Raw genomic sequence first — 14,493 nt, 5'->3', positions numbered from 1 at the left:
AGTGATTCTCAGTATTTCTTGATTATTTTTCACATTTACAGTAATGTTAAAACTTCAGGGATTTAATGCTAGTCTTTGAAAGCTAAACGGGAAGAAATGTTTTTAATTGCACATTTATAAGCTGATCAGAGATATAGGTACAGACTTTGAAAGCAACCAGGATTTATTTTCGGCACTTTTTATATTCAGTTCAAAATGAAAAAAGGATGTTCTATCTACTGTGTTTGGAGCCTTTAATGCCTATCCTTGAAGCAGACACTTTATCCTTTTAGCCAGAGGACATTTTTTTAAAAGATAACAAAATATCTGTAGAACTTTGTGACAGTTGTTTAGAGCTGGGATCCCCCTTCCTAGCCCAGGGCTCCTTTCAATGAACCCTAGGATCGGGGTCTTGCTAACCCTTTAAGTATGGCCAGCAGGCTGAATGTGTCTTGAACTTTTAAATGGGTAGCTTTTCTAACATGGCTTTAAAACAGGCTTTGGCAGGGTGAGGGTTAAAACCCAACTCCAAACAGTTGCTGCTTCTGCATTTTGCTAACAAGGATATGAAGATGGCAAGGTGTTTGCCAGGAAAACAAAAGGCAGAGTTCAGGTGGACTGCTCAACCTTAACTTTAGAAACGTTCTGATTTTGGAGTGCTTGATTTCTCAGACTTCACATTGAATCAATGCTAGTATTTTACATGGAAGACATTTTAGTCATTATATTCAAAAATGTTGTAAATATTTTCCCCTTGTGTTCTCAATATTTTAAATGTAACAAACTTAGAGATGGAAACCAACCAAAATCTTGAACTTGAACACACTCAAGCTTTTGGGAAATTAATATCCTGATCCACAGCTCAAGACCATCCCTGATTATAATAAATGTTGCATTAGGAAAAGGTTAGTCCATTTATATGGTTACCTCAAACAAGACACAACTAAGGCAAATTTGATCCCTGCCTCTCCAATTCTGAGTTCCTATGTGTGGGTCTAACTTTCCTCTTAGTGGTCAGGACCCTCAATCATGGATCTGTATCAGAGAAAAGGGACCAAAATATCCCTCAGTATATTTTGTCTAGTGTGACTATATGAAAGATTAACCCTTTGCGGATGTGTTTATAGATATCACTGGCCAAATTCACCTCTGCTATAATGCCATTAAAGTCTCAGATAATTTTAGCTTTTATGAAAAAAAACTGTTCTTTTCCTAACGTGGTTTTTATTTTTAAGATGGGAAATGTTTTATATCAGGTGTGATTTACAGAAAGGTTTCTTTCCCATTAACTTTAGAAAGGCTACACTAAGTAAAACAGATTAAACTTCCTCCAAATAACTTGCAATAGTGAAGGACAATATGAAAAAGGCTTACTTACCATGGTAGCAGAGGAGTCCTCTGGCTCATGAAGAATAATTGGAAGATTACTAGTAAAACCAATTTCCCCATTTGCAATGTCAGGAGTAATCCTCAGGGAAATATTTCGAATCTCACCTAGTCTAGGACTTATAGATGGGATTGGAGGAATGATATTTACCAGCTCAACTCTTTCCATCTACAAAACAAAAACAAAAAAAAAACCCACCAAATTCTTTAATATCAAATGGGCACAACTCTGTTGTTTCTAAGTGAGAAATATGTGGCAATATATTGTCATTTTGTATCTTTAGCAATATCCTTGCTATTTTTCTCTTATTCTTTCATTTGTGTTTTATGTTATGTGAACTGTAAGTCTCCTTCCTGTGGTACAAGGCTGAAAATACATGTCTTGAAGAGAAGGAGAGGGCTCCATCAGACATCTAGGTGTCTCAAGTCAAGCCTTGTTCATGTTAAATACACTGGTCTGAAATTACTGGAGAGTGACAAAGTACTCAGTAGAGAGGGGTGGGAAGCAAGTCCACTCTCATAGATAAAGCCCCCATGGCTGGCCAAGGGGCACCAACTTCTGAAGAATTTTCCCTGCAAAGGAAGAGGTTCTAGTGGAGTAAAGCCATCACAGTGGCTCCTTTCCCAACATATTTTCTGAATATCGATATATGGGATGTGATATGAGGAAAGAGGTGTGGCTAAAACTCAGCTGTCCCCCAGTTGCTGTAATAGCCTCGTGGAGCTGGTGCAGGCTAGAGCAGCCTTCACTATATATCAATATGAAGGAAAGTCAGTTGTGACATTTGTTGAGCAAGGAAGAAAATTTACAGCCATGTGGTGGAGAGAGACATGAACAAAAATTCCTTTTCGGACACGAGATAGTAAACTTTCAGGGATCTATTTTTCAAAATCTTAAGCATTCAAATAGTGAACTCAAATGGACATTAGCATGTGTAAATACACATACAACTGCAGAAATTGTGCAGATAAATTAGTCATCCAATTAGGCTTGCATTTTTGTAGGCTGAAAGACATGAGTGCATTTTTGAAAAGCATGCCCTTATTGGCTTGTCTCTCTTTTATTTTCTCCATTGTCGATGCCTTTCATTAAATAAACCTTCCTTGTGGAAATATCAAGGACTTCTCTAATGAGTGTTGGGGGGAAATACTGACAGGAAATACTGTCAAACAGGCATGATCTTCTGTCTATCACTGAAGCAAGTATAGAGGGCACTATATGTGACCCTTCTTAACTGATGTTATAAAGACTTGGAAGTATATGTGCCAACTTCAGGGTATCTAAGCAAACTGATCTAGAAACATCTTGAGCTGTGTCTTCAAAAAGAAAAAGAGCCACTCTTCCTCCTAGAGTCTATGAATCTATGAAATCATTGAAGCTGTACCAATTTACACCAGTAGAGATTTTTGGCCTGGAAATATTTTTAAAAGTACTCTATTTATTGAGAAATATATAGCTAAAATATAAGCCACACTTTTCCTTTCCACATATTTGTATTCACTTATGTATTCATTTATAATGACCAACAGGCAATGGAACTTCATTTTTTTGTATTTGCTTTTGAACATTCAAAAATATCTAGTGGCACCCTACTTATGGATTAATTCAGAGTTAAAATATAATCAAACCTTAGTTTATAAAACATTCCTCTCTTTTCCTATTATTTTAATCATGTCTATGCAGATTCATTAGTGAGACAACCAGAACTGAATACGGTATTCCAGGGAAGGTTATGGCCATTACCCTGTAATATTTCATCATAACATTTTCTGTATTGTTCAGTTTTCCATAGGACATGATGCCATTTTGTTTTCCATATTTCCCCTAATCCATCCAATCATATTTATTTTGTATTTAAATTCCAACTTCCAATCCATGGAAAATTTCTCATTAAAAAAAAATATCATTCAGATTTGTAATGAAAAGTCAGACGTGTGAAATTTCCCATGGAACAGATATTTTTGAAAAAAATCCATTTGAGAACAAACTGGAATTTTTCAAAAATTTGCAGCAGTGGCTCTCCATGTGGCTGGCTGCCAGAGAGCCAGGCTGGTTGGGAGCCTGAGAGCGCCAGCAGCTGGCCAGGAGCGCTAGGAAGGAGATGGGAAGCCCTGGCTCTCTGGCAACTAGCCCAGGCAGGCTGCAGGGGAGCCAGGGAGGCCGGGAATTCAGGGAAGCAAGCAGGTAGGCTGACAGAAAACTAGGCAGGGTGCCTGCCCCCTAGTCTCTGTCAAACGTTTTGACATAAATGGACTGATTTCTGCAGAACATTTCAATTCCATCAACTCAGCATCTTTTCAATGGAAAGCTGTTCCACTGGGAATTTTCAACAAGCTGCAATTACCACTCTTGCAATCACTATTGTATTAAGCTGTAATTAATACTATAAACTAATTCTGCATTTGAGCCTCTACTCCATCCTCATCAACATTTTTACAGCCATTTTTACCACCACCAATTACTTGTTCCAAAGATAAGAACTATAGTCAATATATGATTTTATAAAGAAAGTACCCCCCAACACTCTTCCTTTTTCCCACCAGTTGTCTAAAAAAATAGCCATTCACCAAATCCCATTTATTACTATCTTATTTTATTATTTTCCAGGCGTTATTGGGGGAGGCATGGAGGAAGAACAAGTGAGTAGTAAAATATTTACTTTATTTTACATAGTAGCTTAGCTAGTATTTAGTTGTCACGGCTGTTATCACTGGATGTCTTAAGCATCTGTACTTGGCCTGACTGAATCACTCAAAGAATTATTCAATACTTTGGGATCCTTTGAATTTGGGAAAGCCCATTAGTCTTCCTTAACATGCCAAAAGTTGTATCTCTGACTACAGTAGGTCATTTAATTGGGTATGTCACTGAAAAATTTTCAGCTCACTTCTGAGTCTTCTAGCCATTCTTTAGCTTCATTCAAGCTTCATTTCCTCCTCTTCTTCCCTCTCCCCATTCTTGAATTACTCATCTATTGTGTACAGAACAAGTTCTGTAATCTTCTCATTCTAACCATGCTCCCTGAGCTTATAGCCCTTCAAGTTGTGAATGAGATTGTCTTCGTGACAAATAGTGCTGTTTTCCAAATGAGTTTTTAAATGAATTGTCCACTATCGGAGGCCCCTCTTGTTTTATTTATCTAAACACAAAGATCCTTCTGCTTCATAGAGAATGTACAGCACTCAAGTCTGGGATCTAAAGTTTGAAAAGCTGTGCAGTGTACACAGGATCACTGACCATGAGGAATTCTACAATATCTATCCTACACTAGTTAGTTAGTTAGTTTGTTTTTTACATCCCACACTTTTACTGCATTTCAATACCTCTTAAAATCTCCTTTGTATTTAAGTGTGGTAGATTAATGCGTTTCACATCTGCAGCAGATATAGCAGACGAAACTGTTCTAGGGCTCCAGGAGGGATATCAAAGTTTAAATTAAAAGAATGGCACATGGTCATCATGGCTATCAGCAGTGCAGCTAGTCAGAAAATGTCTCCCTTTCCGCAATGAAAATGTTGATGAAAATGCAAAAAAAAAAAAAATGTTTATTGTGAAGTATTCATGGGAAATTTCAAACTTCTTGGCAAAAAAAAAAATCAAAAACTGAAAAAAATTGTCCAAAACCTAAAAAAAAATCAGCCCGAAACATTCATCTGAAAACCCAATAGAAACATGGCTGAAACCTAAAACTTTTTTATTCAGAAATGCTGCTGTGCTATCTCAAAGAAGTTGTAGTTTGGATGCCTCATGCCCCAGTTCTCTTCTATGGCTCCCTGGCTGGACTACATCTCTCATGATGCACCACAGTCTCCCTTCTTGGTGAGCCATCGTGGTGCATCATGGGTAGTCTGGCTGGGGACCTTGGCCCACAGGAGACTGAGGCCATAAGGCATTCAAACTACAACTCCCATGAGTCACCATGCCAGCATTTCTGAATCAAAAACATTCTGGCATTGCAGGTGAATTTTTTTGTTTTCAGATGTTCTGTCAAAAAATAATTTAGATGGAAAATTTTCGACCTGCTCTAATCAGCAATGAAAGAAGTTGCCTGCTTCCAGAAACAAAATGAGAAAGAAGAAAAAATAAAGGGCAGGAGACAACGTGGAAAGAAAACTGGAAGAAAACTACAAAGCTAAATTCACAAGCAAGTCCAATGTGGTGTATGTTTCACCAGCTTAGACTCCCTTAGATTCATACAGGCTTACTGACATTTAACTTACATTCCCTTACTTATCCTCTTTGGATTTGGCTTGCTGAGTTTAGTTTAGTCTAAAGGAATGTAAATTGGTGTTTGTCACATGCCAAGGGTATGGAAGAGAAGACTGTATCTTGAAAAGTAACAAAAGTAGACCACTCCCCCATTCCGGTGTGCTTTTACAACAGCTTTTCATACTGAACAGTTTTGTCTCACTATATTACTATAGTTACTATATGTTCCCCCTTTCTCTTTATTGTATCCCTCTGTCTTCTCTTGTTTTATACTTATATTGTAAGCTCCTCAGGGCAAGGACTGTCTTTTTTGTTAGTTGTTCATACAGCATTTCGCAAAATTGGCTATTGGTCCGCGACTGGGGCCCCTATGCCCTATCTCAGTACAAAGAGTAATTCTTATACCTTCTCCTGGCTCCTCAACAGATAAGTTATATCAACTTAGCCTTCCACACACTTCCCTAGAATAATCAGTATTCACACTCCAGTAAGTAGGTGTATCTCCCACAACCTTACATTACATCAGCATGTCTGACTTTGGCTCACAGTATTGACTTAGGGCCTGACTGATGAGCTAAACTGGATCTCTTGCAAGAGTGTAGACTAAGAGCCAGATCTAAGGTCCACTGAAGTCAGTGGGAACCTTTCATTTGAATTCAATGGGCTTTAGATCAGGCCCTAAATGCAAAAAATGAAGAAGAAGCAACAAATATCATTCTTGTAACACTGTCATGAAAATTTACCACCCCAGACACAAAACCTACTCAACCGTCCTTTTGTATAATGATGATGATGATGATGATGATAAAAAACCTTAAATATATTTTAGTCATCTCTTTAAAAATCTTATTGCCCTGGAGTGAAGGAAGAGCAGTAAATTTTGAAACAATTAATTTATTCTATGTTGCTGAATTCTACAGTTAATTCATTTATTATGTTATAATAGAGGGCTTACAGAAAAGACGTGTGCTAGTAAAATAATTATTTAAGAACAGGGTTCTACGAGATATATTTGTTGAAAAAACCTCTTCACACCTGAGAAAGGTTTCCAGCTACATACAGTATCAGTAATTCTCAGTGCATACAAAAGTAAAGAACTACTAGTTAACACTGTACCCTTGTTTTTTGAAAAGCAGTTGATAAATATTTTAACACATGAAGTACCTGTATGAGGAAATGGGCACCATTTTGAAGAAATGCATCATTTCTTATTGGTAGATTTAAGATGTCCTGGCGTCTCCCTTCTGGAAAGATGAGGATGCCTCTTCCTGAAACATTTAGGATGCCATCTTTTGCTTGCTCAAGATCCACAGTTCCAGCAGGAATGTACAGGACAATATAAACCAACCTTATAACTCCGACTGTTCCTCTTTGCCTTGCAAAACTCAAGGACAAAAAACGTCCTGTTGGGTTGCTTTCAATTCTCTGGTTCTCCAAAGGGTAAAACTCCATTAGGCCATAAATATCATCACTGTCCTGAATGTAGAACAAAAGCTCCAAGAATAGAAAAATATCCTTAGTATTCTATGTCACCCTTAGCACACACCATACAGTATTATTCATTCTTCTATTGGTGGTTGCTCTGATTGTTACCATGGGATTTTCTGCACCCATTTTTCTGTGAATGTATAGTGTTCATGAAAGAGGCCTGAAGTCTCCTTTGTACAGAACATGTATAATGGTAGCTGTGTGAACTTACTCACAGTGCACCATCAACATGTGTCAAGTATGACTCAATGAGTCCAACCTGCAGAATATTATTACAGCCATATAGAGCCATTTTACAATCGAGTAGGGTCTCTGGGGGCTACTGCAATACAAATAGATACAAATAATTTTGTTCCATGGTTTAAGTACAAATCCTTAGCCTTTCTAAATGATCAGTTTTATCTAAATTATAAAGTCTTTTTACTTCCCTGCCCCCTTCTCTGAAAGACAATATAAAATCAGACTTACCTCAGCAGGCTCACTCACTTCTGCACCCCCCTGTATTGTATCAGCTAGAATTCTAAGCAGATAGGGCTCTGCCTCTTCAGGGAAATCATCACTGATAATGTTCAGAGGAAGTGATGCCAACATCTGCCCTTGAGCAAAATGTAACACCCCTGAGGCAGGAGTGATGTCTGCAGTCACGGGTGAAGGATCACTGCTATTACGAGTTATAATCCAAGTAACTGCAACATTTCCATGTGTTCCACCATTTCTTGCAACTGTAATTCCTTCAAACCTATGGTTGTGAAGAAAAGTAAACATACACTGGCTTTTCCTAAACATGAGATGTTTTTCTTAGTTATCCATCCTCTGAATGCTGTAGGCTTACACACTATTTGTCCTCTTTCAAAGGGCTTGATTCGGATCTCTCTTAACTGGTTTATAGTAGTATAACTCCACTGACCTCAGTGGAATTAGTCTTGATTTAATTGGTTCACATGAGATCAGAGTCCGACACTACGGTTTGGTCTGATTGATAGTTTGGAAAATGCCATCATAACTTAGATTCAGACTGTTCTAAAAACACGAAGAGTGTTTATTAATGAACCATATATAATATGGTGATGGTACAGGCTGAACTCCCTTTTTTAAATAAGAAAGATATTGAGAAACAAACATTTATAAAATATGAGCTTTAAATTTGTCTAGTGAAACCTATTAGTCTGATTTATTCAAATGTAAGTAGTTTTCGTCTCTTCTAGCCTTATTTTTATCAGTTTACAAGTTATATCAGATTACAACTATTAGATATGAATGCTTAATTCATTCAAAATCATCATTGTGTCTTCAATATTGAAATATTAAACCACCACTATTTCTGGGTCTGGACATAATGTCTTGGTATCAATGAGGTACATTCAGTATTTATAAAGTTATGCTTCTTGCTATTAAATTAACTAACTTTGAAAAAGTCCATTTTTATTCATCTTTTAAATTAAGGTGACCATATGTTATTGTGTTTTAATTGTAGTTCTGTAAATTTAGCATGATAAGCAAATTAGTGAAACAAACTAATGTAGTTACAACACCTATACCTTTTCCATATGAAGCTTCTTATCCCACAAAATGTTATATCCGGAGGTGAGTACACTTATGATCCAAGATGCCATGGTTTTTAAACACAAAATTATGTAAATTGTATCTCGTTCACTCTGTTTCTAACAAAATCTGTATTCACTTAGACCAGTGGTTCTCTACCAGGGGTATGCATACACCTGGGGTACACAGAGGTCTTCCAGTGGGTACATCAACTTATCTACATATTTGCCCAGTTTTACAACAGGCTACATAAAAGGCACTAGCAAAGTCAGTACAAACTAAAATTTCATACAAACAATGACTTGTTTATACTGCTCTATACACTATACACTGAAATGTAAGTACGATATGAGAAAGTACGTAATTTTTCAGTAGTAGTGTGCCGTGACACTTGTATTTTTATGTATGATTTTGTAATCAAGTACTTTTTAAGTGGGGTGAAACTTGTGGGTAGTCAGGAAAGGTTGAGAGCCACTGACTTATAGCAGCTAAGAATGCAGGACTAGTTTAATGATTGTGTAATTAAAATGTGATAGTCCTGCATCATTACTAAAAAATAAAAAAGTACCCCTTTCCAGAGAGGCTTTTTCCTGGGATTATTAATAATATGGTAGATAAATACATATCTCTTGCTATTTTGGGGGTTAACACAGACCAATGGCAGGTAGTGAGTACTGCTACAGAGCCCATGTCTATTTTCTAAACACAACTATTTCACCAATAGTAAACATTTGTACAAAACTTTAGTCAATGTATAAAACCCTAAAAATGATGTTACTTCAATGTTAAAATTTGAAGAACTGCAAATTTAGAAATTCTGTATTGTGATATTATAACACTTAACAGTGGCTTCATTTTCCCCTTACCTAAGAAAACCACCTCTAAAGCAGCTGTTTCATAAATCCAAAATATAACACTTTAGCTACAGTTGGAAAATCTATAATACCTTGAAGTTTGGTCTTCATCAATGATAACCACCTGAGCAAACAATACACTGTTGATTGACAGTACTCCATAGGGTTTGTCATTAGGTTTAATGGTGACATGGACAATAGAAGGGCTTATTAAAACAGCATCTCCTTGCAGAGTGTCTTTAAGGAGCATAATCTGAAAGGTCTCCGCAATTTCTGGTATGGCATCATCGAAGATTTTAAATTTCATGTCAGATTCATGCACTTGAGATGGGAAAACAATAGTCATATTTGGTTGCAGATCTAGGAAGTCTAAATTAAGCTGTGCGTGTGCTGTTGAATTCCCGGTTATGATGATGTAACAGACGGAGACTTCATATTCATCAGATCCAATCAATTTTCCGCTGTCATCCTTACCACGAATCACTTGAATTGTTAGCACATCAACCTCCTCAGGCACCACATAAGCACTCTGAGAGAATCGCACAGGGCTGTCATTTTTCTTAATAGTAATCTGAACAGTGTTTCTTGTTGTGTTGATTTCAGCCCCTCCTTCCACACTTCTCAGATGAACATTAAATATTTCATCATTTTCTGGTATCTGGAAAAATAATATTAACAGCTAAGAATAACTCATGTTCTAAATATATGCAGAGCAGTCTGACTGTCAAAACTGCCTTGATTTATTCTTCAGCACAAGCAAATCAACAGATCATTCAATAGCACAAAGAGGGGAACACGCCTATAACTTAGTATACCTTGACTCAAAACACTTTCCCAAAATAGAAGATTTCCATTTTCCAGAACATATTGCTGTACTTTAGAAATATGAATAAAACACAGATATACTGAAACTAGAGATGGGTCTGAACCAAAACAATGGCTCTCACCACTTCAAGATTTTTAGGAGACTGAAATTTTGCATCATGGGACCATCGCTATCTGCTGCTTGGAGCATTTTACAAACTGCTTCTCTATGAAATAATCTCTGCTCTCAGTTATCCAGGTTTAAATCCTGAGTAACCCTACTGATTTCACCACTGGTTTACGCAAGAGTGCCTGAGATATGGCCCTATGAGCACAGCAAATGGACATGACCTGGTTCAGTCTCTCACCATTCATGTAGGATTACATGAAAGAAACTGCACACATTCTGCTCTCAGATGGACCTATACAATTCCCAGTGAAGTCAATGGGAATGCACTCATGTAGGTGAGGAAAGAATTGGGTCCTGTATCTGTTCCTTGTTTCTGACACTCAAAATAAAGTAGTATTTACTCCTGAAAGAAATCCCAGTGCAAAATTAATTACAGTTATTGCTGATGGTAAATATTCAGTTATAAAGTGGACAAATCCTTTCTAAGCACTGTTACTGCCTTCAGCTCTTTAAAAAGGTTCTAATTCCCTGCTGTCCAGTATTTATTCTCTTTCATAAACATTTGCTAATTGGCCACCCTTGGATCCTTTTCTAGGACTATGGGAGTGAGCGTGCAGCTGTCTTTAAAGCCAGTGCCAATTTTACTCCTTGTTTGGCTTGTGGCACTAAGCCTTGCATAGTGTTGTTGACTGACACAGCCTTTTTCAGACCTGGAACCTGAAAGATCTAAGTCACGGCTCTCCCATTCTGAGGTACAACAGTTATTCTGTCTGACCAACATGGATATTAGTTTATTCATTTATGTTTCTTTTAGTCCACCCGTGATCATACTTTCCTGCAAAGCCAAAACCATCTATTTAAAAGACAGTCAAAATATATAAGACTTTTTAACTACAAATGATGTTTCTGCAACTCGGAGCTGTTGGTCAGTTAATTGGATCATGACTGGCAGACAAAAGCATCAATCAAACTTCACCAAACAATTTGGCACAAAGTTTTCTCAGTCCTACTTGTCTATTATTTTCCCCAGACAAACTCCCATACCACTCAATAATAAAGAGGAATTTTGTCAGCAGAATAACAAAGACATATTGAAGTGTAGTTCTACATTGAAAAAATATTTTAAAAGTACCATTTTGGGGCCCCATGTCTGTAGTTTGTCATTGATATCCATATAAAAGATGCCGCTCAGTTTACAAATATGAAGATGTCTTTCCTAACTATCAGACCTGCACATTCAGCTTAGGTTCTCATAGTAAAATCGGGTTCTTTCCATCATCAGCATCATCATAAGTGAGATTTCTGCAGGCCAAAATAAGCCCTCATTTACATCTGTGCAACCTCATCAGCAACACCATAGCTTTCAGTCATAGAATTCTGAGAACACATCTCTAAATAATCACATCTTCATTATCTATACAAAGGATTACTAGGCAAAACACCAACAGTTCCAAGTTGATATTACAGACTACAGAAATATTGATTTTTACCTGGAAGAGATGTTTCTGCATCTCAGACATACTAGTCTGGAAGAAACTTTTCTGATGCTATAAATATCATTAGAGTTGGTTGAAAATTGTAGAGTTTTTGAAAAAAAATTCAAAACAATTTTTGTTTCACAGGTTTCAAAAGTGAATGATTTCTTATTTGTTCACTTTTTGTGAATTTATTGAATATTAAGTTATTCAGTTTTTGTTTTCTCCTCACTTTATCTGCCTTTTTTTCCAGTCCCTCACCCACACTTCTTCCTTTCGTATTGTCTTATGGGCTGATAAGGAGGCATAGTCTGGACTCTTAGAAGTGAGCCTTTATTGGAACTAAAACAGAGTTACATAAGAAAAAGGAGAACCACATGCTCCTCGCTGTGTATCTGGTGAAGCTGACTCTGGACTGCTTCCAACCCTTTCTTCCTAGCCTAACGCCATTCTCTCTAACATGTGCTCTGCTCTGACAGACACTGGACATACTCCTAACACCTTTTTTCATTTTGCCATTGAAAAAGGGAAAAGAAAAGTAAGGGAAAAAATGAGGAGAAAAAACAAACCAGAAAATTTTTGATTTGGGGTTTCCCTCAAAAAAAATTAAAATGTCAAACCAATGAAAAAAATGTGAACATACCTATTTAAAGAAAAGGCCATTTTGGGATGAAATAATTTTTAATTAAAAAAAAACTGTGATCAGCTCTAGTTATTATGTAGCGTTCATACTGTTTAGGAGGCTTTTGGCCACCATGGGCCTTTTGATTTATTATTATGAGGAGGAGCTATCTATTTTCAAAGTGTTGCTCTATTCTTAAAAATGTCCGTGTAAAAACTGAATCATCTCTTTCAACAGATGTGCTCCTTATGCCCACTCAAAGTAATGTCATCTTATTGTAGTGACAAACATAAGATTTACTTGCTTTTCACACCTGTTAGCTATGTAGAGCCAACACAGCTAAGAGAGACTGCTGGATTCTATTCTGTCTTATGCATCATTAACTGAAGGCAATGAAATTGCACAGGCATCACTGAGGGTATAACTATAAATAAGGGCTTAATAAGATCTACTATACCTTCATAGCTGGTAATGTAAAATAAGGAAAGAGCCCACGTTGATTATCTAACTACAGGTTGAGTTTGAAAGAGAGCCAGTTAGGAAAAATATATTTTTATTTGGAAACCGAGAACGTTTGCTATGGAAGATTTGACACATCATTGTAGGCGGGACAGTTTAATAATGGATAAGCATGATACTTTGAGACCTGGGTTCAATGCCTAGCTCAGTCATAGACTGCGTATGTGACCCTAGGCAAGTCACTTAACCTGCCCCATGCCTCAGTTTTTCATTTGGAAAATGGGGATAATATTTTCCTTAAATATTTATCTTATTTGTATTTTAGTAGTATTAAAATAGGAGCCCCAATCATGGGCTAGGACCCCATTGTGCTGCATGTTGTACAAACACAGAACAAAAAGAGGGTCTCCACCTCAAAGAACTTACAATCTAAGTCTCACAGGAGTGTTGTGAAGTTAAATTCATTAAATGTGCAGATGCTACTGTGATGAGGTGCCAGACAAGTAGGTAGAAACATCAATTATGGACTCCTGCAATGCTGATATTTACAAAGTCCCTTTTCTGAGCAGAACCACCTAAAGCCTTAGCTAAGCCAAGCAGTTTTGTGCATTTATTATTCAAAGCCACGATGCATACAACTTCACCTTCTGCATATCAAAACTTCTAAAATGAATCCAACTTGCTCCTACCTGGTCATCGAGCACTGTTAAATTATAAAACAGCACGGCTCTCCCAGGAGGAAAGGTAATATTGCCCTTAGCTGGGCTCAAGTCTTCTTCAGCTGGGTTTGGGCCACCTTCTACCTACAAAAAATTCATTTGTCTGATCAACAAATATACAAGACATTTTCAAGGCTTAAGTAACTGCGGATAAACAGGAATACAAGTCTAATATGGTTGTGTCAGTCTGATATTCAAAATAAGCTGTGTGGGATACACAAAGATTCACTGAATAGTCAGTAGTCTCCTACCTCACAACTCTAAATATTAGGTATAGCAGAGGAACATATAATATACCATAGCTGATACTTCAATAAGTACATGTACTATATGCTGTGTGACAATATCGACTGATTCTACAGAGGGCAAAATTTATTTGACACTAATACATACACAAGTCTACAGTAAATTGCATAAAAAAATCACATATTACCACTGTACTTACATATTAAATATAGCATAGAAAATTACAACAGTTCTATTAGGTTCATACCCAAAGCCCTTTAAAGGCCATAGGACTCTTTCCACTGATTTTAATGAGTGAGGGATCAAACCCTTGCTGAGTATTATGTCCAGTTTTGGGCTTCACATTTCAGGAAAAGATGTGGACAAATTGGAGAGAGGCCAGAGGAGAACAACAAAAATGATTAAAGGGCTAGAAAACCTTTAATCTAGAAAAATTTAGTTTGTTTAGTCTGGAGAAGAAAAGACTGAGGGAGAACATGATAACAGTTTTCAAATACATAAAAGGTTGTTAAAAGGAGGAGGGAGAAAAAATGTTCTCATTAACCTCTGAAGCAATGGTCTTAAATTGCAGCAAGGGAG

At 37.0% G+C, this 14,493-nt stretch overlaps 1 protein-coding gene across 1 annotated transcript in view; it reads right to left on the bottom strand.

The window, feature by feature from the left end:
• Positions 1-14,493, bottom strand: part of ADGRV1 (adhesion G protein-coupled receptor V1) — a 419,039-nt gene that overhangs the window by 381,211 nt on the left and 23,335 nt on the right. The window contains exons 6-10 of the mRNA XM_039545618.1: positions 13,639-13,752; positions 9,552-10,117; positions 7,532-7,802; positions 6,740-7,069; positions 1,358-1,534 (exon numbers count right to left, since the gene is read on the bottom strand). Of these exons, the coding sequence (XP_039401552.1) occupies positions 1,358-1,534; positions 6,740-7,069; positions 7,532-7,802; positions 9,552-10,117; positions 13,639-13,752 (1,458 nt within the window). The remainder of the gene's footprint in view (positions 1-1,357; positions 1,535-6,739; positions 7,070-7,531; positions 7,803-9,551; positions 10,118-13,638; positions 13,753-14,493) is intronic.

Source organism: Mauremys reevesii, linkage group 6, assembly GCF_016161935.1.
Source record: "Mauremys reevesii isolate NIE-2019 linkage group 6, ASM1616193v1, whole genome shotgun sequence".
Lineage (NCBI taxonomy): Eukaryota > Metazoa > Chordata > Testudines > Geoemydidae > Mauremys > Mauremys reevesii.
The sequence above is the reverse complement of the archived record's forward strand: the minus strand, read 5'-3'. Positions and strand labels throughout refer to the sequence as shown.